General features: G+C 34.4%; 1 protein-coding gene across 1 annotated transcript; it reads left to right on the plus strand.

Annotated features, from left to right (window-relative positions):
• Nucleotides 1-1,733: 1,733 nt before the first annotated feature.
• Nucleotides 1,734-2,868, plus strand: LOC145060567 (putative F-box protein At2g36090). The gene has a single exon (XM_079008212.1). It carries the CDS (start codon nt 1,773-1,775, stop codon nt 2,814-2,816), a length of 1,044 nt encoding a protein of 347 aa, XP_078864338.1. The 5' UTR covers nt 1,734-1,772; the 3' UTR covers nt 2,817-2,868.
• The last annotated feature ends 22,492 nt before the right edge of the window (nt 2,869-25,360 follow it).

The following is a 25,360-nucleotide window of genomic DNA, read 5'->3' on the forward strand; positions in this document are numbered from 1 at the left end:
CTTATCGTCGTACATCATATCTTTATTTATAAAACATCAATAGCATGGCATCGCAGAGCATTATTTGTAAAGCTTTAAATTCTTTATAAATGTTTTTATTATGCAAATCTTTGTAACTCACTAGCAATTAACTATATGATCATTTCAACCCAAAATAACTAAGTGAAAAAAGTCTTTTTTTTTTTTTTCTTAACATCAATTTGAAAAATAATTCACAATTAACTTACTGAACTTCGAAGTTGATCATATAATCATTTAAATACAATCTTGTAATTTACAAATCAAAATTCAAGTGATTGTTAACACAAATTCAAAATCATATTTACGAACTATATATAAGTATATAATATAAATCCAAAAAAAAAAGAGTAGTGGAGGACTCCAGATTGCTTCTTTCTTCTGGTTTCTAGAATTTGAAGACATTTATTTTTCTATTTTGCTGTTCTACTTATTTATTACACACTCAAGTCAACTATTAAATCATTAATGTCCTACATATATAAATTTTAAGTTATAGCCCAATTTCTTATATAAAATAGTTTGATCCACAAAATTCATCGATGGCGTAGCCCCCCACCCTCATAAGGGTGCATACACTCGTGTCACAAACCGAATGCCTTGTCCTATTCACGTATTGGTTCAGCTCGAATTCTTTATCATCTAGTAAATTTCATTAAAAATAAGCAAGGCATAAGTGAGTCTCGTGCGCTAAGCAGAGTAGGTCTTTAGTCAGGTAAAAAAGAGTAATAAAGACAGAATGGGACTTCCGCTCAATAAACTAACCCAAAGTCCTAAAGCTTAAATCATACCTTGAAACATGAACTAGGCTAAAAGATCAATATTAGAGGCAAAGTATTGTTTAAATTATGTTAGTTTCTGTTTCGTTACAAAGGTCAAGTTTCTGTGAAATTTTAAATTTTGATATAATTTTGTATTGGTGGAGCTTGTTTTTATCTCTTATTGAAGGTAGTGTGATACAAATAAGCTTAAACTTTGGGCCTTCTGGGTTGATCCGCCAACTACAGTCAAATATTGTTATAAAATAAAAATAAAAATAAGAAAACTAAAACATAAAAATAAAATACATGAGTAACATGAGTAAACAAATATAAAAAGAATTTGGGGTTGTCTAGCCTTTTTTTTTCTAAAAAAAGGTTCAAGATTAATGTATAGAATTTCAATTGTGGTTGCTCATGCATCGCATCAAGTAATCATATTGTGTAAGAAACATTATACTTAATGACACGCATTTTGGATTTTCATCATTAAAACTTAAATACGAGCTATCATTGTGTGAAGATATCAAACAAATTGTGTATTTACTATTTACCAAAAATTTGTAACTTTTTAGTTTTATACACATTAACAAAACAATTTAAGCATGATCATAACATAAATGGTAATACGAAGATATATAATTATATCGACTATTATATTATTTTAGTGTTGAAATAGTAATGTGACAATTTCAAAAGAAAGAGGTTACAAATGGATAAATCCATTATACATTTCAATTTACCAAATACCAAAACAACTGTGTTGACTTTGACTAATCATGGAAATTAATGGCTTCTATTATGTCCCACTCGATATTTTTTAGTATTGTTGTCAATAACTTTGGTCATCAGTCAACTTTCACTCTTTCCAAACTTCAAGGGTATTTTCGTCTTTTACTACTATAAGCAACTATTTATAATCCAAACTGAAAAACCCTCATAACTCGTTACTCTTTCTACACGTAATCTTTAACAACAGAAACCACCACAAACAACATGTCCATCGCCACCGCATCACCACCGCACACCGCCGGGATTTCATCTTTGCATACAGATATACTAGAGTCCCACGTCCTGACTCGGCTTGATGGACAAACGTTAGCCTCCGCCAGCTGCGCCTCCGCCACGATACACTCCATGTCTGAACGAAACCATCGCCTCTGGTCCGATGTATGCCACTCCACTTGGCCATCAACTTCCGGCGAGCTCGTGGATGGAATCATTTCCACTTTCTCCGACGATTATTCCAATGGACCTCGGGAGTTTTTCTCTCAGTCATTTCCTCTACCTTCACCTGACCCCACCACCTCCACCGCCACCCCTTCATCGTCGTCGTCAATGGTATCGCCGCCGTCTGGACTAATCTCAGCTGTGGATGTTTACTACCGGAACGAACTGATTTTCACGAAGACCGAAGAAACAGAAACCGTCAGCGGTTGGTTCCAGTGCTCGCCGTTCAGAATCGACCTGTTAGACCCGAAAGACATTGTTCCGACACAAATACCACATCCGGATGGAGAACACACATGTAGTCATCTGATCGACGACATGACACTAAGCTGGATACTAATTGATCCGGTATCCAAACGTGCCATCAATCTCTCCTCCCACAAACCGGTGTCCGTTCAACGACACTGGTTGAGTGGCGAAGTACAAGTCCGGTTTGCATCCATACTCCCCGGCGGAAACCACAAGCACTCGTCGGAGGCGACGGCGTTTGTGCAGTGTGGGATAGTGGTGAACTGTGGTGGGTCGGAGGGAGGGGAGATGCAGGTGAGGGAGTTGAGTATGGAGGTGGAGGACATGGATGGAAAACACTTGAACGGAAGGGACAGTTTGGTAATTTTAGAAAGGACTATGAAGGGTAAAAGAGGAAATGGGGTGAAAAGAGAGGAAGAAGCAAGAGATAGAAATAATAAATTCGAAGAAAGGAAGAGAGAGAGAAGAGAGAGAAAGTTGAGGGTAGAAGAGACATTAGATACTTTGTCTGTGGCTTTTGGGTTATCAGTTTTTGCTGGTTTATTTTTTATTTTTTGTTAACATATAAAAATGTAAATTCAATATAAAAGTAAAAGTAACGAGTTCATGAATATATGACATTTCAACTCTCCGAAGTCCCAACCACTTGAAGACACCATAGTAAAAGTTTTTAAGAATTTCATCTGATTTTGATTTTTTTAGCCGTATTTAAATACTCATATAACCTGTTTATCGTGTTTGTGTATATATGCTAGTTGTTGTATCGCAGAAGTGTATTTTTTCAGAGCACTGAAAATTTTCTGAAACTTTGCGTCTCATGTTTGAAAATATGGATAATCTATTTCGGATCGCCAAAATACACGTGAACAATGTTTTCACATCCCATCAAATGACATTTTCCGCAAAGTAATATCGGATCAACTGTTTTTTATGCTGTTTCACAATCTCTCCGGATAAGAGGTCTCAAATTTCTAAGCGTGCATGAACTTGCGATATTCTAAGCAAAGTAGGGGGGATGCAGGAATTCATACCACGGGTTGCCGAGTTGAAATAGGTGATGCCAATGTATAAAAAATAGGTAATTTTTTTTTATAAACTAATAATTAATATATTGAATTATATTATACTTTAATACATATCGATTGAAGGCAAACAAGCAATAACCTGCGCCACTATAGATCCGCCAGTGAGCAAGAGTTTGTACATTTCTAGCTAGTGCTGACAGAATGTTAAATTGGTTCATCGTCGAATAAAGATAAAAATAAGGATTTGTTTCAATAATGTATTTCCGAGAAGGATGCTAATCGGAGCCAGAGGTTCAATCCATTGAATTTAAGAGAGTAGGAATAGAATTAGAGAGGGTTAGAATAGAATATGAGAGAGTTGGAATGAAATTGGAGTGAATAATGTGATATTCCTAATTTCACGGTAATAAAAAACCGATTTAATTTATCATTATAAAATAAAACCAGAGTAATCATTTGATTTAAAAGAGTTGCGGAATTTGTGATCCGAACTTCATAAATTCATATCTTTTGCATACGAGCTATGTTTTCGACGTTCTTTATATCAACGCGTATGTGAGATTATGCTCTATAATTTTCATTTAGACTCCGTCGACTAATTTTGACTTTATTTTTAATATTATATTTTTAGTAGGCCGGGACACGAAAAGTCCGTTAATAATTCATAACTTCTTCATCTAACGTCCGTTTTCATCTGTCTTTTTACCGTTGCACTACTATTGACGAGATTTTCGATTCTCATTTAGATTGTTTTGGCTAGAAATCACTCGATCTAAATATCGAGTTTTTGGTTGCATACTGCTAAACTGAAACTTAGAAAAATCATAACTTCCTCATACAAAGTGAGATTTAGATGTTCTTTTTATGCACACTCTCGGTTTAATGTATTCTATGACTTTCGTTTAGATCGCTAAAGCCAAATATCTCTCTATCCTAATTCACTATTTATGTCGCGTAGTGTCGTGCCGGTTCTGTCGCGAAACTTCGACAGGTCATAACTTTTTCGTTATAACTCGGATTCCGACATTCTTTACATGTACGGAATCCTTGTAAGATATACTACAACTTAGTTAAGATTACTCCTTCTAGATAACCTTCCATCAAAAATTCATTTTTGACGCTCATTGTCCTTAAATTTATTAGCCTGAATCTGCGGGCGTTACAATTATCTCCCCCCTTAGAATGATTACGTCTCGGAATCATCAACAAAATAGGTCTGATATAATGATTCCATACGTTATATTTCTATCCTAAGTAATAACCGTAATATATATGTTTATTCGAATGAGTATCTAACTCTTGGACTTCTTGACTGCAGGCGATGCTCAATCTTGCATCCGCTCTTCGTACTATGTTGGACTTTCAACCGTAACTTTCGGGTTACAAAATAAATCCTTATTGAGGACTCCTTCTTCTTCTTAGAATTAGTACTTTCCTTAATTTATTGTAAGAGACCGATGGGTCATGTTCTAATGGCCTCTCATCATATGATGTCACTCTTAGAGTCAAATTCCAGAATGGAATATACCTTCCTTCATATTCTAATGTGATATAATCACATTTTAGCATGTAGCATTTCTAGCTACTAACTTCTTTAACAACGAGCGCGATACAATTAGTTGCATTGATTTCAATCTTTTGGCTCAAGTCAGGTGCTACATCGAACTTGGTTCTCTGAACCACGTAACAAACTCATCGTAATCAGACTCAATTGATATGACCATTAGGGTCAGAATAACAATCGTCTGCTTAGTTATTACCGAAACAATGGTAATGAAATACTTGAATAAAACAGAATCAATTACTAGCTTCTTAGTAACCTTGTGACTTTCAATAATCCAAGTCCGAGTCTAGTGCTTCCAGTAGCATATGCGTCTACTACCATTCACACCTACTCATACTCATCCCAAATATTGTCTCGCAGTTTTTTCAAGTTATTATCACAAAAAAAAAAAAAAAACAAATTTAACACATACAAATGTGTCTAAACAATCATAAAATTTTCCCTAGACTCTATTAGGATTTCTTCCATGCGTATCTTCAATTATCAACTCGGTCGATGATGGAAACACCAGACGGTAGGACAACTTCAGGAATTACGTCAATCGTTCCATCATCCTGCCAATCGAAAGTGTACTTCAAACGTACCGTATTCCTCCAAACGTAATGTCTGACATATTTTAAAGGCAAGATACCACTCTTACGATATCTTCTGATAGGTTTCATTCACTATCATAAGACCTTTTATTTCCTCTATTTAATCAATTCTCTATGAGTCTTCAACATGATGTTCTGCACACCAAAGCAGTCATTTGGTGTGTCGAGACGAGAATATAGGTAGAGGAAGTTTTAGGCGCGTATTCCTCGTTATTACTTCGAAAAATTACATGTCAGTTCTAATATCGTAATTAAACGTTTATAAATCCAAACACATAAAATTTCCAAATCTGATCGGCAACAAACAATAGATCCGATCAAACGATAGCATAAAGCATCACAAATCATTCAACGCATAACATCATTTTAGGCATCTTCCCTAATTAAGCTAGTACTTGTGTCTATTCAGGTGTACTTCCTAAAATATATTAGACACACTTCTCACAATCATCGCTTAGCATTCTAAGTTTAAGTCTAGAAATAAATCCATATTCCTAGTTCGCTTAACTAATGCTCTGATACCAATAGTGACATCCCCAATTTCACGGCCAGAAAAGACCGATTTAATTTATGCTTTTAAAATAAAACCAGAGTAATCATTTGATTTAAAAAAATTGCGGAATTTGTTACCAAAACAAAATATGATAAAAAAAATTTATCAAAACATTTCTTAAAGAAATGTATTTTCATTAAATAACAAAACCTCGGGATGTCAAGCTCCGATATAGACCAAAAGCATAAAAAATACATTATAAGCCTTACAACAGTTATTTACAACTACAGGCCTATAATCCAAAATCTCTCGTCATTATTCAACTATGCTCTTGTTCCACTTCTTGTAATACAAAGAAAACTGAGTGGGTCAGGCTTGGGAGCCTGGTGAGCACATATGGTTTTCAACCCACAATAATATAATTATTATTTATAATCATCAATCAATCAATCAAATTCCCCATCCCCATTATGTCGTTTACTTCTTAACGATTTACCCTAAGAATAATCTATCCTTCATTCATTCATTACTAAAGATTGACTTTAAGGGGCACAAATTCCATTGTTGCATAAGGCGCAGCTGCCAGTAACATTTGTTAGGCACAACTGCCAATAATATCATTTAGGCGCATCTGCCAGGATTACGACATTCACTATTAGGCGCTTCTGCCAATACTATCCTTTTTGCGCAGCTGCTAGGATGTTTAGAGTATAACATGGTTTAATACACGTTGTGGTGCAGCTACCAATATATATATATATATATATATATATATATATATATATAAACCATCTTTCATACCTCATCGTTTATCTACCCATGTTTTACCCAACATATTCGTAGATATAAAATACATATACAGTTTAAAACCTGTATAAAACATTCATTTAACACCCATCTCAAATAGACAAACAATGTGTAAACACATAGCAGGTATTTTGTAGAAAATATTTCATATCTAAGTGTTAGATGAAAGAGATTACATATTCACATGATAAGACGACGATTGGACAACGCTTCGTCCCTTAAAACAATATTCTACGATGAAACCTGGATGTTTTCTCCAATAATCGGGCTTCTCGCGGGCAGAGGTTCGGCTCGAAAACTGTTTTTTCTCGGGATCCTTGAGGCTTCGGGACTTACTTCGGGTATCGGGATGATACCAGGACTTCGGGGGATTAAAAGTAGGCTTAAAGATGAGAGAAGTAGGAGAGAGGTTTAGAAAGTAGCAACCAAATCGGCTGGCTTCGGTTTCTATTTATAGGGCTGAAATTCGACATTCACGTCGTGATCCAAGCTTGTTCACGTCGTGAACTTGGTCATGATCAGTTCGTAGACTCGACGTCTAAATCCTATCCCTGGAAGGTGTCAATCACCGAGTTCATGTCGTGAGTTCTATGTTCATGTCGTGAATTCTAACGGACCTCGAAGTTTGTGATCCAAACTTCAGAAATTCATATCTTTCACATACGAGCTCTGTTTTCGACGTTCTTTATATCCACGCGTAGGTGAGATTATGCTCTATAACTTTCATTTAGACTCCGTCGACTAATTTTAACTTTATTTTTAATATTATATTTTTAGTAGGTCGGGACAGGAAAAGTTCGTTAATAATTCATAACTTCTTCATCTGACGTCCGTTTTCGTCTGTCTTTTTACAGTTGCACTACTATCAACGGGATCTTCGATTCTCGTTTAGATTGCTTCGGCTAGAAATCATTTGATCTAACTATCGAGTTTTGGGTTGCATACTGCTAAACTGAAACTTAGAAAAATCATAACTTCCTCATACGAAGACAGATTTGGACAATCTTTTTATGCACGCTCTCGGTTTAATGTATTCTACGACTTTCGTTTAGATCGCTAAAGCCAAATATCGCTCTATCGTAAATTCACTATTTACGTTGCGCAATGTTGTGCCAGTTCTGTCACGAAACTTCAACATGTCATAACTTCTTCGTTATAACTCGGATTTTGGTATTCTTTACATGTACGGAATCCTTGTAACATATAATACAACTTAGTTAACATTAATCCTTCTAAATAACCTTCCATCAAAAAGTCATTTTTGACGTTCATTGTCTTTAAATTGACTAGCCCAAATCTGCGGGCGTTACAAATAAATGGTTTTCGGAGTGGTAGATTGTTTTTTTAAACAATAAGATATCAATATTTTAAAACCGGAATCGGTTGAACCGGTTGGACTACGGCTAAGTTTTTCACATTCATGAAACATATTGAACCGATCGATTTTATGATAAAATTGTTGACCCAAAACCATTACAACGACTCGACTTAAAATAAATAAATAAATAAATAAATAAATCTAACCCCGATACAAAAACTCGGTTTAACATGAAGGCGATAGTGAATTTCATTTATCTCATTTTACTAGCTCGACTATAGAGAGAGGAACTAATGGTAACGAGCCAGACCAAATGATCTTCAAAGACATCCTTCACCGATCGATTAGATGAGAGAGGTCATTCAGTGTAAGACATGAGGTAGACGAACGACTCACTATCGATGGTTCCATACGTCAATCCCATCCTGAAGGAGCTAATGAAAGCCTGAATTCAATATGAAAGTGGGCTCTTCCTCTTCGATTCAAGCAAGTCGACCATTGAATCTATTAAACTGGGCCACTTCTTCCCCCTCCGCAGGAAGACTTCCTTCTTTCCCTTGCCTGTCTGGTTATCTCAAACCGGCATTCGAACGCACAAAGCCTAGCCGCATCGCCATTGTGCTATTAGCCCACTAAGTGAAGGTGAACTTTTTTCATATAATACTTCAATGTTTCATTATTCATGATTTGGTTTGTTTGTGATTGCTGGGTTTCTATTAAAAAATAATCAAAATTTTGTAATAAAATTAACGTAATTAACAACGAAAACATTTTATAATTTGAATAAATTAAAACCATTTTAATCTATCATATCATTTTCCAAGACATAGATTAAAATAACCATATACAAGTTAAGTGTTAGAACCTTTGAAAACTTTGATTCTCATTGGAGAGAGAAGTTGATGAAGTGTGACATTAAGCTCTAGTATACACTTGTTACTAAGTTAATTTTAAGTTATTAAGACATATCTAAATAAATCTTAATAGAAAGCAACTTATTAGTGTTCATTTCATGCACCATTTACAAGAAAGAAAGAAGGGAGAAGAAGTTTTGAACTTCGAAAATTTGGCAGCCCTATGAGAGCATTATGTTCTTGGTTTTGCATCACCAAAAGGAAGAAGAATATCAATTGAAGTAAATCACTTAAAACAGTCTCAATTCTTTCTTTTATGTGCCATCTATTGTAGACAAAGGGCAAGCCAATAAATCAAAATGAGTAAGGCCCTTTCTAGTGCATGTGTGATATATTAAACAAAGGAAAAAGCAATATAATTACATACCCTTGAAAATTCAGCTATATATTCTAAGGAGACCAAGTTGTATGTCTTTTACTTTATAAGAACTAACTAGTTACATATACTAACTCCTACTTATTTGTACATGACATAAATAATCATACAATATGATATTAAACTAGTTTTTCTTCTTTTTTAATTATTTCCTAGAAGCAATAACTCCTAATATATTGGTAAATTATTTTCATAAAATAATGTTTTTCCAATTGAATAGAATGGTTGATATTTATTAATAATTAAAATTACTCTAATAAATAATCAATTAGTAGTAACTTGCTATAAGGTGTGACCCGATAGGATCATATGTCATTAGTAATGTGCTTCTATAATGACTCTTGGGCATAAAAGATCTTTCAATCTCCCACTTGCACAAGACTCATCATATATTGATATAGATTGTGGTGAACATATAACAACATTTCACTGCACCCAGTAACATACGATGAAGATTGTCATTTATCAACATCCAATTCCCAAAAGCTTAAAGCTCCAACTGATGTATAAGTAAAGTTTATTAGCTATCCCTTCGTTATAGACATCCTGTTGAACATAAAACTTGGATTGCAATCAATCTTATTTCGAGTTCAACTGTGGGTACTGTAGTAGATGCCTAACTATCAAAACATAAGAGGAATAAATCTCATACTGGCTACATAAGCCTCTTGCATAGTTCATACCATACCTGAAAATGGATTTTATAACTGCCCGTTTAAGGATCAACATTTGACCATATCAAAGCACAACACCCCTTATACTTAAGTCCCACTGTGTATCTTAGGTGTTAAGGATACAAAGATAGTACATTTTAATCAAGTATCACTCATAACTGTGATCTATGAGATGATCTTGATGCGGGTCCGTTCAATACCAGCTCTATGATAAGTACCTATGAATCCTTGTTATAACCCATTACCAACTTTCATCTGGTGAGATTCAACCAATCTAATTCATATTAGTCTTACGTCATCATTGCTCCCACAATTATAACCGACCATGAACTTTTAGAATAATACGATTATTTATGGATTAAACATGTTAATATAGAACAAAACAAGTATTGATCTGATGATCGTATCCCATTATATCAAAGAAAATATAATAGTTTTTGTCTTAATGTTCCAATATTCAAATACTAAATTCAAATCAAAAACCCATTTCTAGAATAATGAAGTCCTATAGCTGAAGTGTGACCATTCATATTTAACTTAAAAGGAAAGACTTTATTAATGGGTCCGACTAAATCTAATTTTTGTGAAATTTTACGAATACTGTCATCTTCATATATGACTTTACACTAAGTATAGTTAATTATCTAGGAAAATATGATTGGTGTTCTAATGTGATATAAAGTCTCTTAGCTTGATTAATTATACTCTCGGAGTCACAAAGAATTTCTAGGTTATCCCTGAATGGAAGGATTCAACCTAGTTTTAATTGATCTAATTCATCCAATCATATTTGATTTCAACTTCTGAAGTAGCAGTGTACTCTTATTTAGTAGATTGTGCAATTATGTTTTGCTTGGACCTCATTCCAACAAAACTTACTCTTCATTCCATAATGGAGTTATAATCCAATTATAATTCATAATATATCTTTATACCTTAATAAGCATTTAGCCTCAAATGCTGAATTTTAAGAGGTACATGCCTTAAAACAACATTTACAACAACTTTATGCATTAAAAGGTAAAAATCTTATTGGTTATTGTATGCTTTAAACCTTCAATTTCGATAGCTTTTGACCAGGTCCCAATTTCCTATCCCATCCAACAACCACCCAAGTATGTCGCCTTTTCTTTCGCCGATGTTATAATATCTCTATTAATATTCTTCAACATTTATATAATTGTAACCCATCCTAAGCCTCACTCTAGATCTATCTCAATTTTAATCCCTAAAACTCACTTAGATCTTGATATTTGGAGTTGACGACCTACAATTTCTCTCTACACTCTAACCATCTATATTCAGGTACCACGAATCACTGGCCATATTTTTGGTCGTCACTATTGTCGCCACCAACGAATACATAGTCGGATCCAGACCCAACGTACCGACGATGGTTCGCTTCTAAGCCCTTACAAAAGTTTTTCTCTCTATATCTATCTAATATTTATGTGTGTGTCGATTTTGTGGATTCGTATCAACGATCATATGAGATTTACTGTCTTTGTGAAGGTTTTGTAAGACCTGGCTACATAGCCTTGTTCATGTTGAGAGCTTGAAAGTTGTACGAAGGTTTGGGGTGGAGGTGCAAACCATCTCTGTGGCTAGAAAGCTTTATTCTCTCTCTCTCTCTCTCTCTCTCTCTCTCTCTTCACACTACTGACTTTCTTGAAGAAACCCTTTCTCAGGTTTGAAATCTACATCTTAATAAGTTTTTATGCGTTTAGGTTTCTTTCAAAATCACATATATGTTTTCTTTTAGGTTTGATAAACGGTTTTCAGATCTAGATGTAGATGAACCTAAAGGGAACGAAAAGGGTTTTGAATATGGGTTATCAAGTTGCATCGGTTTTCTTTTGGGTTTTTTTTTTGTCATCAGTTGTTTTGTTGTTTGGTTATTTTTTTGATTCTTTTTTATGAGGTATAAAATTATTTTTTTAGTAAAATTCAAGTCTTATCTTCATTGCTTTGTTTGAATCCATTTTAATAAACTCGAAAAATGATATTTTGAATGTTTTTGAAGATGTATGAGGCAAGGATTTTGTTTAATTTGCAAGTGAAGACCGGTAGATGCTTTCCTTTCCATTGTTAATTGATATGTACAATCAAATAAATATCAAATACCGGTCACTATTTTAGGTTTACCTTTATTCAATTCTATCATACTTTTAAATTTTTTATTTATGTTTCTATAATTTGTTTTAGGTTTAGATTGAATTGTTGCTGATGTATTTTACGTTTTAATAGTTAACCGGTATAAGAACAAGAAAAATGGCAGACCTTCAATTTGAAGGAACTTCTATGCTTATTAGCTCAGACCCATTAAGGTAAGTTTTATTGCTTTTCTTTGATTATTGGTCTTTTTGTCTAATTTTAGGGTAAATATGCAGATTAGGTATGTAAAACGTTGGTACTTAATATAACTAATTACTCATTTGTACTGATGAATCTGATGTATAGGGGAACAAAATTATAGATACATGTTGATGCTTGTTGTTGATCATTGTATTTCAAAGTCGTAAATAAATTATAAACATTTGTCGTTTTTCTTTGACAGCGAGTTGGAAAATCCAACCATGAATGACCTTTAACTATATGTGTGTGTATTTGTTTGCTCACAATTACACCACTTTAGTTTCACATGTTCTATTAAAAGATTAATTACATCTAACTAATTTTTGTTAACATTTTGGCTGCTTGGTGGATGTCAAGAAAAGTTTGAGGTGGAAATAAAGTTTTGTTATCGGGCATGCATAAGCAAGTTAGAAGCTTTGATCTTTCATTTCCGATATACAACTCTTTCTTTTCTATCTTTGGTGTTAATTATGAGTTATTCATTTATTTTCAATCTTATTTAGTTGTCATTCTTCTAATTTGTGAATTAGTGTTTTGTGATAACTATTTTTTTCCTTCCAATTTATTCATTAGTGTTTTGATAACTACTCTTTTTTATGCATTAGTGTTTTTATAACTATTCTTACTTATTTATTAGTTATCATTCTTCTAATTTATGCATTGGTGTTTTGATAAGTATTCTTTTTTCATCAGAACAACTAAAAACTATTCTCTTTTTATTTTAGGTTCTTGAGAGATAGATTAATGTGTTGCGCCTGCTTTTGCCAAAGTACATATGAAGATGCTACTCCGCAGACAAATTGGGGGGGGGGGGGGGGGGGGGGGGGGGGGGGGGAGGAGGATTCTATAGCAGTTGTAGCCAGCTGCTTCTCTTTGGCAAAAGATGTTGGTTATATCTCACTACTCTTAAATCATTGCCACATTCCATTTTAACTAGATGGCAAAATGAACATTCAAGTAATTTTATAAATAATATGAATTCTTATTATTTGTGGGATATTACTTATTTTGTTATGTGAAAGATGATGCAATCTTATAAAAGGTGGTCGAAAATAATATGAAGGTCGAGATGTCTTGGAAAAGAAGCCTATCTTGTAGCCATTTTTTCCCTCAAAGTTGGTTGTTTCATGTTGTATATATATATATGATATACGATAAGGATTATGTTGATTTAATGGTTCTGGAGCTAAATGTTTAACCTAACTTCTCATGTAATATCCATATATTAAAAAATAAATTGATATTCTTAAGTGATCTTGCAATCACTCATTTGACTATCTTCTCATGGGATTTGATTACTATGGGCAAGGAGTGTAGTTACATTAGATTTATATTGTTTAATAATAACTCATAATATTTGAATCACGGAATTGCTTTTCAATTAACTAAATTATTTTATAAGCGGAAACAATTTGATAACAAAATAAGAAAAACGGATGCTTATTTTTAAAATAATTAAAAAAATATAAATATTAGTGGATCAACACATGATAGAAACTTAAGTGTAGAAGACAATCAAAATTTCACAACGAATTTTTATTTTTACTAAAACCAACACACTATTGTTTTAAACAATCAACAACATATTCTCAGATTTCAACATTAGATCATTACCGAACCGACTATTCTCCAAATAAAAACTAATCACCGCCATTAGAACTAATCGTCACTACAAATTAATTTTTGAAAAAGTTATTGATACTCATCGCTTAGCGTAGGTAAACGGTTAGTGTGTGTGTGTGTGTATATATATATATATATATATATATATATAGATCTTTACATAAAGATCTTCTTCTAAACTGAATATCTCATGTATATTCTCTTAAATCTTCTTAAGTACTTTTAGAATATCTTTATAGTCATCCAATGACTTAACCATGTGTCAGAACCCGATATTTCAAGTCAATGTAATGACCTAAAAGTCAAGAATTTGTAATCTACTTTTGATATAAAAAAATAGCGTCAAAAATAAAATATTCAAAAGTCGCAATTGGGTTGCATAATGTAATAGATGTCGTAACAAGGTTTTCAGAAATGTAAAGAACACAAAAATCGAAGTTATAACGAAGAAGTTATGACCAATCGAAAATCCGCAGCAAAACCGGTAAAACACTATTAAGTGTAAAACGTGAAATTTCAATAAAATACTTTTCAGCCTGAGGTATCTAAACAAATGTTGTAGATATCATTAAACCCTGAAAGTACATAAAAAGAACATCCAAATCTGACTTCTTATGAGGAAGTTATGATTTTTCTAAGTTTCGGAGTAACGGTAGACAACTAAAAACTCAAAATAGAGATCGAGCGATATTTAGCCGACACAACCTAAACGAGAATTGAAGATCTTGACAATAGTAGTACAAATGTAAAAAGACAGATGAAAACAGACATCGGATGAAGAATATATGAATTTTTAACGGTCTTTTCCTTTCCCGGCCTATTAAAAATATATAATTAAAAATAAAATCAAAGTTTGCCAATGAAGTCTAAATGAAAGTTGTAGAGTATGTTCTCACCTACGCGTGGATATAAAGAACATAAAACGGAGCTCGTATGCGAAAGTTACGCATTTTAGAAGATTGGAGCACACAAACCGAGGGGAGTACGCTATAGCGTATGGGGGTAGGCCCAGCGTACTCAGTGCGCGGCCTCGGATCGACCACGTCCCCTGCTACCCTCTAGCCTGTCCCATCCGAAGTCCAGAGTCCGAAGATGGCGTCATGCATGACGTACGCCTAACGTACGAGGGCCAGTTCCACCCCTATATAAAGGGTGCGAGGCTTCCGACTTCTTTTGCTAATTCACAACATTTCTCCCATATTTTCTCACTCTCGAGCCTCCCGAAACTATCCCGATGCCCCAGTTATGTATCCAAGCTACAAAGAAGGTCCGAAGGTCCGAAACTCCCGAGAAAATTTCCACTTTCCGTTCGAAGTGCTGCCCGAGAAAAGTCTCGTTTTCTTCAATTCATCCCACTTACCAGGTGAGTTCATACCCTTATATTTTCACGTTTTTACTATATTTTAAGGGGGAAAATACAAGTGAAATGCAAGAAGAACTTATGTTAAAATGCAAATTGTTACATACAGTTTCTAATGCTTTATTTACATTTTGTGTATAAATGTTAAATAAGTAAAATAACGTTATTACAAATGTTATACTTTACATGCAAAGTTGGTAATACACTAAGGTTTTGATTCAAATGAAACACACTTTTGAAAAACTATAATATGTATAGTTTACGAGATATTCATGATATTTTACACTCTATGAACAATATAGAAAGGAAATACTCACATTTACAAGAAAAATGGACTTTTCATGCGTAAACCTATTTGATACAAACCTTTGTGAGACATTTGACTTCACGTACTTTCAAGTACGCATTTTAAGTCCTGTATTATAAACCATAATCTCTTGTAAGGAGAGCATGATACTTGTGTATAGATCTATATGGGATTGACAAACACGCACCTAAACTGTTAGCTACAGTTAGACCGACAAGTCTGGGGTGACAAACGTCATACCATTCCAACGCCTGAAGAACGTTGTTATAGGCAGTCTGGGTCAATAGTACGGTTATAAAACTCACATGAAGTAATAAAACATTTGATTTACATGGCTATCAAACGCCTTAGTGGTTATATATACATACATACACACACATATATATATATATATATATATATATATATATATATATATATATATATATATATATATATACTTACACTATTTTAGGTATTGAAAATACTTATGCATTCTGGTTTTTGGAACTTTTAAAACTACTATTCATTTATGGAAAATATTGGATTTTCTAGAAACAAACTCAGTTACTTTATATAAAAAGGCATACAGTTCTTATACAAAAACGCTTATGAACTCACTAACTTAATTGTTGACACTTTTTCAAAATTACTTGTATTTCTCAGGGATTGAGTAATACAAGTAAACAACAGCTTTTAGGAAGGGACGCTAAGGCGTCAATTTCAAACTTATTATATCATCATAATTTAATTTCTTTTGAAACATGTATTACAATCAACAATGTAACTTTTTAAATTATATTTATGATGGTTGTGTTTGCTTTCTTTACTATTTACTCAACTGTTATGATACTACATGAAGTCATCCGCCTTCGAACGATTCCGCCTTTCTGGTTTGGGGGTGTGACACCATGTATCCAATTTGTATCTTATGATATGTTCGCGACATAATCATATACCTAGTTTGTGCATAATATGGCATAAATGATGGATTCATTTGTCAAGCAAAGTGAATGTAAATCATTTTATCTAACTCAAACCTATGTGCTAGGTCCTTTTGATGGTAGCTCAGACTTAGTGTCGTGTGGCAATGCTAACATTCCTCTAAAGGAATCTTGTATCTTGATCTATTTCAAGACATTTTCAATATATACATAATTTTTTTTAAAAAAAACTTTAACATTCATATTTATCTATCTTTATAGATTTTACATTCCAAGAATGTTTCTTTTCATTCCTAAGTCTTTCATCTTAGAAACACATTCCGAGTCAAGGCAAAAAATCCTGGCATGGTTAGAATGTATTTTGTCTTAATTAAGTATGTCTCATTCATATAAGATTAGAAATATCACCATACACTCACTAGTTCTTAGTAAACATAGATGTCATCTTCATTTTGATATAAAAGTCACCTTGCTTTCATATATTTAAATGATGATTCCAACCTTAATATGCTTACTTTATATCCACAAGTGGATCTTAAGCTTTATACATTTTGTTAGGATAACTAGGATTAAGAAAACCTCTAGGCTAAGCCATATAGATATATTTAAGTAGATCTCTATTAAGAGAGGTAGTTTTTTTAATATCTATTTTCTATATATCATTATATGAATATGTAGTTATAGTAAATAATATCATTGGTGATCTAATCATAGATAAATGTGGAAAGGATTGATCATAGTTAATGTCATGAGTATGATAAAGATCATAGTCAATGTCATGGGTATGAAAAGAATCCTTTTATAACAAGTCTTGCTAAATGTGTACAGATGTCCATGTAATGTGTTCTTTCTAAAATAATTACTTACTCTTTCTATCCTTGCTATAAGAGGAATATTAATCAAGCTCATACTTGATTATTTGACATTAATTACATCTCAATATTCATGACTCTTCGTCGTTAATCATATTTGAGATCTGATATAGAATTTTGGTAGTTGATGGATTTTCCAGAAACCGTTAAGAAGAACTCATCAATGAGAGAATCCACAATTCTAAAGTCAAATGATTTTTACCATTAATGCAAATAGTTTGTGTTTATGAATAGTTGGTATTCTTGTTCAATAATTCGTTGTTGAAACTAGTGTCAGCTGTTACTACATCAACTATGGTTGGTGAGTTTCTTCAAGTTCCATGTGCTTCCCACTTGCTTTTTCATTAGAAGCTTGCTTTCTGCTAACTCAACTTTTAGAGGAATAAAAAAACTTATTCTTGGTGGATTTTTATATAATAATCTAAACAACCTTATAGAATATTCTACAAATATGCAATTAGTAGATTTGGGATCTAGAAGTTTTAGTCTAACATATGCTTCAAATCCATAAAACATTAAGTAAGATAAGCATGGAGCCTTTCAATACTAAATCATGCCAAGTGTTTCATCTACTTATTAGTTGGTGTCTGTATGCAAATTATAATTGATAATGATTAAGGTATAATCCCAAAAACATAAAGGATGATAATTTCTACTGATTAGAAAGTAAAATTTATCCATTAAGGTTTAATACATCCTTTATTATCACTAAGGCTTTAGATGGTTCTACTGGTTTGTATCTTAAATTTATATTTGAAATCTTCAAAAAAGGTTCCACAATTATATTTTAACATGTAAATTATAATTACAACGACCATAGTTGTTTATAATGTTCATTTGGTATCTTGTGCTAAATCTTAGACATTTATTAGAAAGGAAGTCATACATCACAATGTATAGTTCTTAAATGTAACATTCAGATCCTTGAGGTATGAAAATGTGAAGTATAATGTGAATTTTGGGAGAGTCAAGTCATGAGGGAAGCAACGTCACGTTGTGATATGGTCGCGTCAATTGGGATGGATCGTTTGAGTGTCACGACATGAAACCTAATCAAATGCAAAACCCTAATATCGGACTTGGACCTTATTTAAAAGAAGTGAGGGGCTAGGGTTTCTTGCACCCTCATCCACCATCAGCTCCAAACGCCCTTTTGGCCAAACCATGCCCTCTTGAGGTTATTTAGTGCACTTTTGCAGGTTTGTGGTGCTTTTGAAGGAAGGAGAAGAAGAATTGGTGTTTAATTCCTCCAAGCAACTCCTCATCATCCTTGTATATAGCTTCTAGACTTCTTGTAAGTCGTCAAACTCTCATCTTTGTGTTGTATGCCTCTTAGATCTAGGTTTTATGCCATATTATACACCATTTGTGAAGATAGGATGAGTAGAAGAGATAATGTTTTCAACTTTATGATTTTTCTGAGTCTTAAGAGCGTTATATCACATAGATCTAGGATGTGGTTGTGATTAGTCATATTACATCTTTTAACCTTGATTTGGGAAAAGACATGCATGGGGTATGTATGTACATAAAGCTTGAATTTTTAGGGATCCTTAGGGTCCCTAAAATCCTTTTGGAAGTTTTAGATTGAAGACTTTAAGAATTAAGTGTTTAATGGTTAATTTCATGCGTTAAGTTGCCATTAAGGACCTAGGATTTGTGATCTTGGCTTAGAGGGATGTCTTAATGGATAAAGTTGAAAACTTTATCCATTAAGACCTTGGGAAGAATTAGATCCAAGATTTGGAGCTTGTGGAATCGAGGGAAAATGGCTTAATCCATTAAGTTGTTAAACCAATTTTCACGAGATAACATTTTATCTGTCACGATGTGGGGATTGGGCAGGGGCACGCGACTATGTTGTCTGTATTATTCCATGTCACGACTAATAGGAAGTCACAACACGGTGGCTCTCTGAAGTTGACTTGGACAGTTGACTTTCACCACTGACTTTTGGTCAAAGTGTTAGCTCTAGGGTATAGACTAAGGTTGGACCTTGTTTGATTGATAGTTTTGTTGTAGCATCGGTTGTGTGGCAGTTAGCTCTGATTTATTTGACTTCGTGAGACAGGTGAGTCTTCTCACTATACTCTGTAGGATGTTAGTTTTTCTTTGTGATACTTGCATGGATGACCCCGGGGGCTAGTCCAAGACATTTGTATGAAAGACCATGGGGTAGCATATGGCACTCATATATAAGACCATGGGGTATCTATGGAAATACGAGGAAAGACCATGGGAGTTGCCCTTGGAAATGATATGGAATACTATGGGAGTAGCTCATGGAACTTATATGCGAGACCATGGGGGTAGCCCATGGCAATGTATGTATGGTATGTGTTATTTTGGGGAACTCACTAAACTTTGTGCTTACGGTTTTGTGGTTTGAACTTTTTCAGGTATTTCTAGTTCCAAAGGGAAGGGCCCGTCTTGACTGCACATCATTCCTTTATGATGATTTTCCGCATTGATGATTGTTATTGTACTCTAATGATTATGATACATTTTTTTTCTATGATGAGTTTTTTGGACAAATACTATGTGATTTGACAAATTAAAAATGAAAATTTTTATGTCTACTTTTGGGATGTTACATTTAATAGTTATTTTCTCTACAGCATAGTGAAAATATGATTAGGATTCTTTATATATATAAATAAAATTCACATATGTCAAATAAAATACATTATTTGCCTTCAAATATCCCTTTCTCGAAGTTGGAATATGTGTATATCATTTATATAATAAAGATAACAATGTCATGTACAATTTTGGTTTAAAAAAAGTTTGAGTAAAAAATATTTCCATATAGATGTTATTTATAGAACATTGATATATACATTATAATTCTTATTAAGTGATATATTCTTATAAGCATAGTTTTAATCATTTCCTAATATGAAAGTGATTGTTATGAAAAAAACGATGGAAGTAAATAAACATTGGTTGGGATGCCACACATGGACGTTTAGGTGCATGACAACTTTGACGAAAATTGTATATATGACACTAGATTATTCAAATAGCGGTTCTTGACGAGTAGACAACTATTTATATGGATAGTTAATTATTTAAATGATAATTATGAATTATTTCAATTAAGACGGGATGCTAGAGACATGTGTGGTTTTACACCATTACAAAAGTGTACAACCATAATTCATCTTATTACATACGGTAGCACCAACAATGTAATGGATGAGTACTTGAAGATGTCATAGAGAACTGAATGAGAATGTACTTATAACTTTGGTGAAGGTATCATCAAACATTACAATAAAATATATTTTATAAACCTATGTATAGTGATATTGAACAATTGGATGCGAGGCATCAATTCGAACATGGCTTTACTAGGATGCTTGGAAGCATTGATTGTTTGCATTGGGGTGGGAAAACTACCCAAATGCATGGTGAGGTCAGTACACACGAAGTGATCATGGAGTTCTAAATAGCGCTAAAAGTAGTGACATCAATCAATATATGGTTTTTGAATTCATATCTTGGTGTTGTCGGATCCAACAATGACATTCGTCATATTATTTAAAGTAAATGAAGCATAAGAAAAGCATGTGCATTACCTTGATACTCAACAAAATCTATAATAGGAGAGCATATGAGTTCTCATTTGGCATAAATGAAGCATAATGCAAACATGTGTATTACCTTGTTTATGTGATATATCCATATTATGCCACAATAGCAAAATCATGAGTTAGGGTAATTTGCGCGTTTGGTCCCTAACTTATTTTTTTAACTCGGAAGGCCCTACTGTTTGTTTTTATTACGCGCTTGGTCCCAGTATTACCTAAAAAACCTATTTTGCCCTTGATTTTTAAATTTATTTAAATAAACACACCACCAACCTTATCCCCCTCACCTCACCTTACATACCCCACCATTTTTCCTTACTTAAATAATAGTTTTTTAGGTAAGATAGGGACCAAGCGCGTAACAAAAACAAACAGTAAGGATCAATGGTGTAACAAAAACAAACAGTAGGGACTTTCCGAGTTAAAAAATAAGTTAGGGACCAAATGCGTAAGTTACCCTAAACTATAGGGACCATTCGTGTAATTTACTCTAAAATCATTTATGTGTATAGAAGATTAAAAATGAGAAATGTTCAAGGTGGGAAACGAGAGATATGGAGAAGGCATTTGGAATCATAAATAAATATCAACACATAATTCAAAATTTGTCATGAACATGAGATTTGATAAAAACAAGGGACGTAATATACTCTTGTATCATATTACATAATATAATACTAAAAGATAAACATCAAACCATTTATATGCATAATATAAGGGAAATTGAGTAATCTAACCCTTATAAACAACAATTTTGATAAAAATAACCAACAATTTTTTTTTGGTAAAATGACCACATGCTCCAGAACATAGCATTCCGGAGTGGTGGTATGTATTCCGAAGATCGTATTCAAGACACACATTTCGGACCTTGCATTTCAAATTAAAACCTCAATTTTTGTCTCCTACATATATATATATATATATATATATGTGTGTGTGTGTGTGTGTGTTTGTGTGTGTGTGTCCGCATGTGCTTAGAACCTTACTCAAAGAGTGAACACGAAGAAATCTTTAACAACCTGCATGTTTACCTTCACAACCTTAGGCGAATCACCCTACTTACTTAGACTTACATCGAAACTAATTTGATGGATCTTTTCGAAGCTTGTTTTGTTGCTATTGGATGGGTGGTATATTTGTTTTTTTTTTTTCACTTTTCTATTGTTTCTTTAAAATTGATAATGTTTCTACATCTAAACTAATTGGTTTGTGTTCTTAAAAAAATATAGGTTCATGCATTCATAGGTTGCTTCTTGCCTATCATCTTCATAGATAGTTTCCATCTTGGAGGAGACTACCTAAAAACAATGTTTGTAGTGGATGCTATTAAAGGCAACAAGAAGACCTTCCAGATTGCATTTGGTTTGCCCATGGAAAATAATCTCTACTATTGTACATGGTTCCTAATGAGGTTAAAAGAAGCTCTCATATAGGGTAGGAAGTATCGCTCAATATCAATATGGACGATATCGTTAGTTCTTGAATAGATCCTATATTCCCTGATTCTTATCGTGGGTACACTTCTAAAAGTGTGTTCAAGTATATGCGCATAAGAGGCGTATCTGGCAGAACATTAGAACCTTTGTTTTGGATGACATCCAACTCATATACTGTGCCTGATTTTGAAGAAAAAATTTGTCGACTAACCCTTGATGCTCGTGAAGTTCTTGCCAACATCGGTCATGCAAAATGGGCAAGGGTCTATTTCCCTAATATCCATCAGAATGTAGTAAACATTGATGTTTTGTAAATTTTTTGGTGGTATCGATAAATCAACGCAATGTACTGATCATAACACTTACCGATGTAATTTATGAGTACATTCAACAAACTTTCATTGAACGCAGTTTAATGGCTTGTAAAATATCAGGTGCAATATTAAATCATTTAATTACTTGTATAAGAACCTTATTTGATCATATTTACTTTTTAGGGAGGTTGACTATCGTACTCACCTCGTATGCTGAAATGGTGCTTCATAAAATGATGTAAAAGTTTGTTCGGTGGCAAGCAACAATGATCCCGCCAGAGATCTCATCTCTGTTCTCGTATGACATTTATCGAGTGTTTGATTTTAAAAGAACTTGTGTTGTAGATTTGAACCGTTATACATGTTCATGTGGGAATGTAACACCCGTTTATTTATTAAATAAATAAATAAATAAATAAAGGACTCGTAGCCCTAAAATAAATAATTATGTATAAAATGATGGTCTCGAAGAGCTAATTGCCACCATTTTAGAAGTCGAGGGTTAAAAGTGTAATTTTCGGACTCAGTTTATAATTATTTATGAAGATAGGGGCTCTGTGGTAATTATTTGAATTTAATTTAAAAGGAAATGAGGTGGAAGGGTTGATTATGTCATAACTGAGAATTAGGGGTTAAAGAGATAAATTATGAATTGATTTTGAAAAGGATTTGTTGAGAGAGGGGTTGTTTAGTAAAATTTGGACTTAAATTGTAAAGGAATTGAAGGGCCAGGGTTTAAATGGAAATTTATAGACTCTTAATGAAAGGATTTATGGAGGAGGGGCCAGAACTGCCATTATGGAAAACTTAGAAGTAGGATCGGGTATAAAGCCTAGCATGTGTCGGTTACCACCAAAAAACCCTAACCCTAATATGAGGGCAGCCATCACCCACCCTTATACCTTCCTCCCGCCACCACCATTCACCTCCTTCGCCGGCGCCGCCGTTGTGTCGTCTTCGATCAGCATCCGACGACAACGCCTTCGGATCTTCATTCATCTCCTCCTTCTCCTTTCTTCAGTCGCGACCACGTGAGGGTTCACCCGCCGCCAGCCACCTCGCAACCGGAGCGCCGCCACCATTTCCGATGTGCCAACGACGCCGCAGCTCCTCCTGTTCCGTCACCGGCGACACAACGATCCATGGTTGTCGATGTTGTCATTCGTGGTTATGGAGAGCGAACCTCTCCCATTTTCCCCTTCCTTTTCTGCTCCGATGAAGTGCGCCGCTGTAGCGCTGCTGCTCCGTTTAACGTTTCCTGCTCCGTGTCCGTGTAAGGAGGCTCCAGACGAGTTGGGCCGTGAAGAACCACCATGGCCGCCGACCATGGTGGCTGCTGCCGCCTTCCTTTCGTGCTGTCGCCGCCCTTCACCGCCAAGTGGGTGGTTGATTTCTATTTCAGAGCAAAGGACGTGAAGATGCATGTGTTTCAGTGGTTGGGTGTGTGTGAGTTGGCCGGAGTCCTCGGAAAAAGGCATCACCACCACCATAGGGTGGTGGCTGCCGCCATGTACCACCCGGCCACCTCAAGGTGGTTTGTGTGTGTATGTTTATCTTAGTTAGTGTGTGTGTTGCTTTGGTATTTTCATTGTAATTGTAACTCAAAAGCGAAATAATGGAAAGAAACTCGAAACCACCACCGTAGGGTGGTGGCTGCCGCCACCGGCCGCCGTGTCGGGTGGCAGTGTGCTTGCTTTGTGAGTTTGATTCGTTTAGGGTGCTTGTAAACCCTAATGGGCCTTGTAAGCCCTAATGTACTCTAATGGACCTAATAAAACCCTAATGGGCTTAATAATATTCTAGTGGGCTTAATAGGCCCAATAAAGCCCTAATTGATCTAAAAGCCCAACAAATTAATTAATGGGCTAGTATTGGGTTGGAAACCCTAATTAGGGTTTGGAAAACCCTAATGCCATGAAACCCTAATTTGGGGGAATTAATCGGGACACACGAAAATTATTTAATAACTTGAGATATTAAATAATAATCATTGGCAAAGATTAATCTAAGCGATGTTAGACTTAATGGATTAAGTCCTTAGAGGATTAAGTCCTTAATGGGTTAAGTAGGAAACCTAACCCTAATTGTCATTTTATGTGAAACCTTAATCTCATTTGGGTTTATTATTGGGTCTTGATGATCGGGTTATTAATGGGTCATCCAAAGTCAAGCAATTAGACTAGAATAATTTAATGGGCCTAGGGTAAGGCCCATGTAAGGGGCTTGGGCCCAATTTGGAAAATTGGGCCATAGATGGCCATAGTTTAGGCCTTAATGATTATATGATGTTGGGCCTTAGAATGAGACCATGTATAGGCCTAGGCCCAATTTGGAAAATTAGACCATGTGTTGGGCTTTGATTCCTAATTGACTTTGGGCCTATGGATTGGGCCTTGGGCTTGAATAAGCCAAGCTAGGGGTAATGTAGTAATTACTCAAAGAATGTACTTATGGTTATGTAGTGGGACCCAATTATTAATTGGGTGTTATTTTGTTGTTGACAGTTCGGGAATCTGTCAGCCAACAGCTGGGGTTGAGTCTGGGGGACTTCAGCA

This window comes from Lactuca serriola, chromosome 6, assembly GCF_051521515.1.
Source record: "Lactuca serriola cultivar US96UC23 chromosome 6, Lser_US96UC23_V15, whole genome shotgun sequence".
In the NCBI taxonomy this organism is placed as follows: Eukaryota; Viridiplantae; Streptophyta; class Magnoliopsida; order Asterales; family Asteraceae; genus Lactuca; species Lactuca serriola.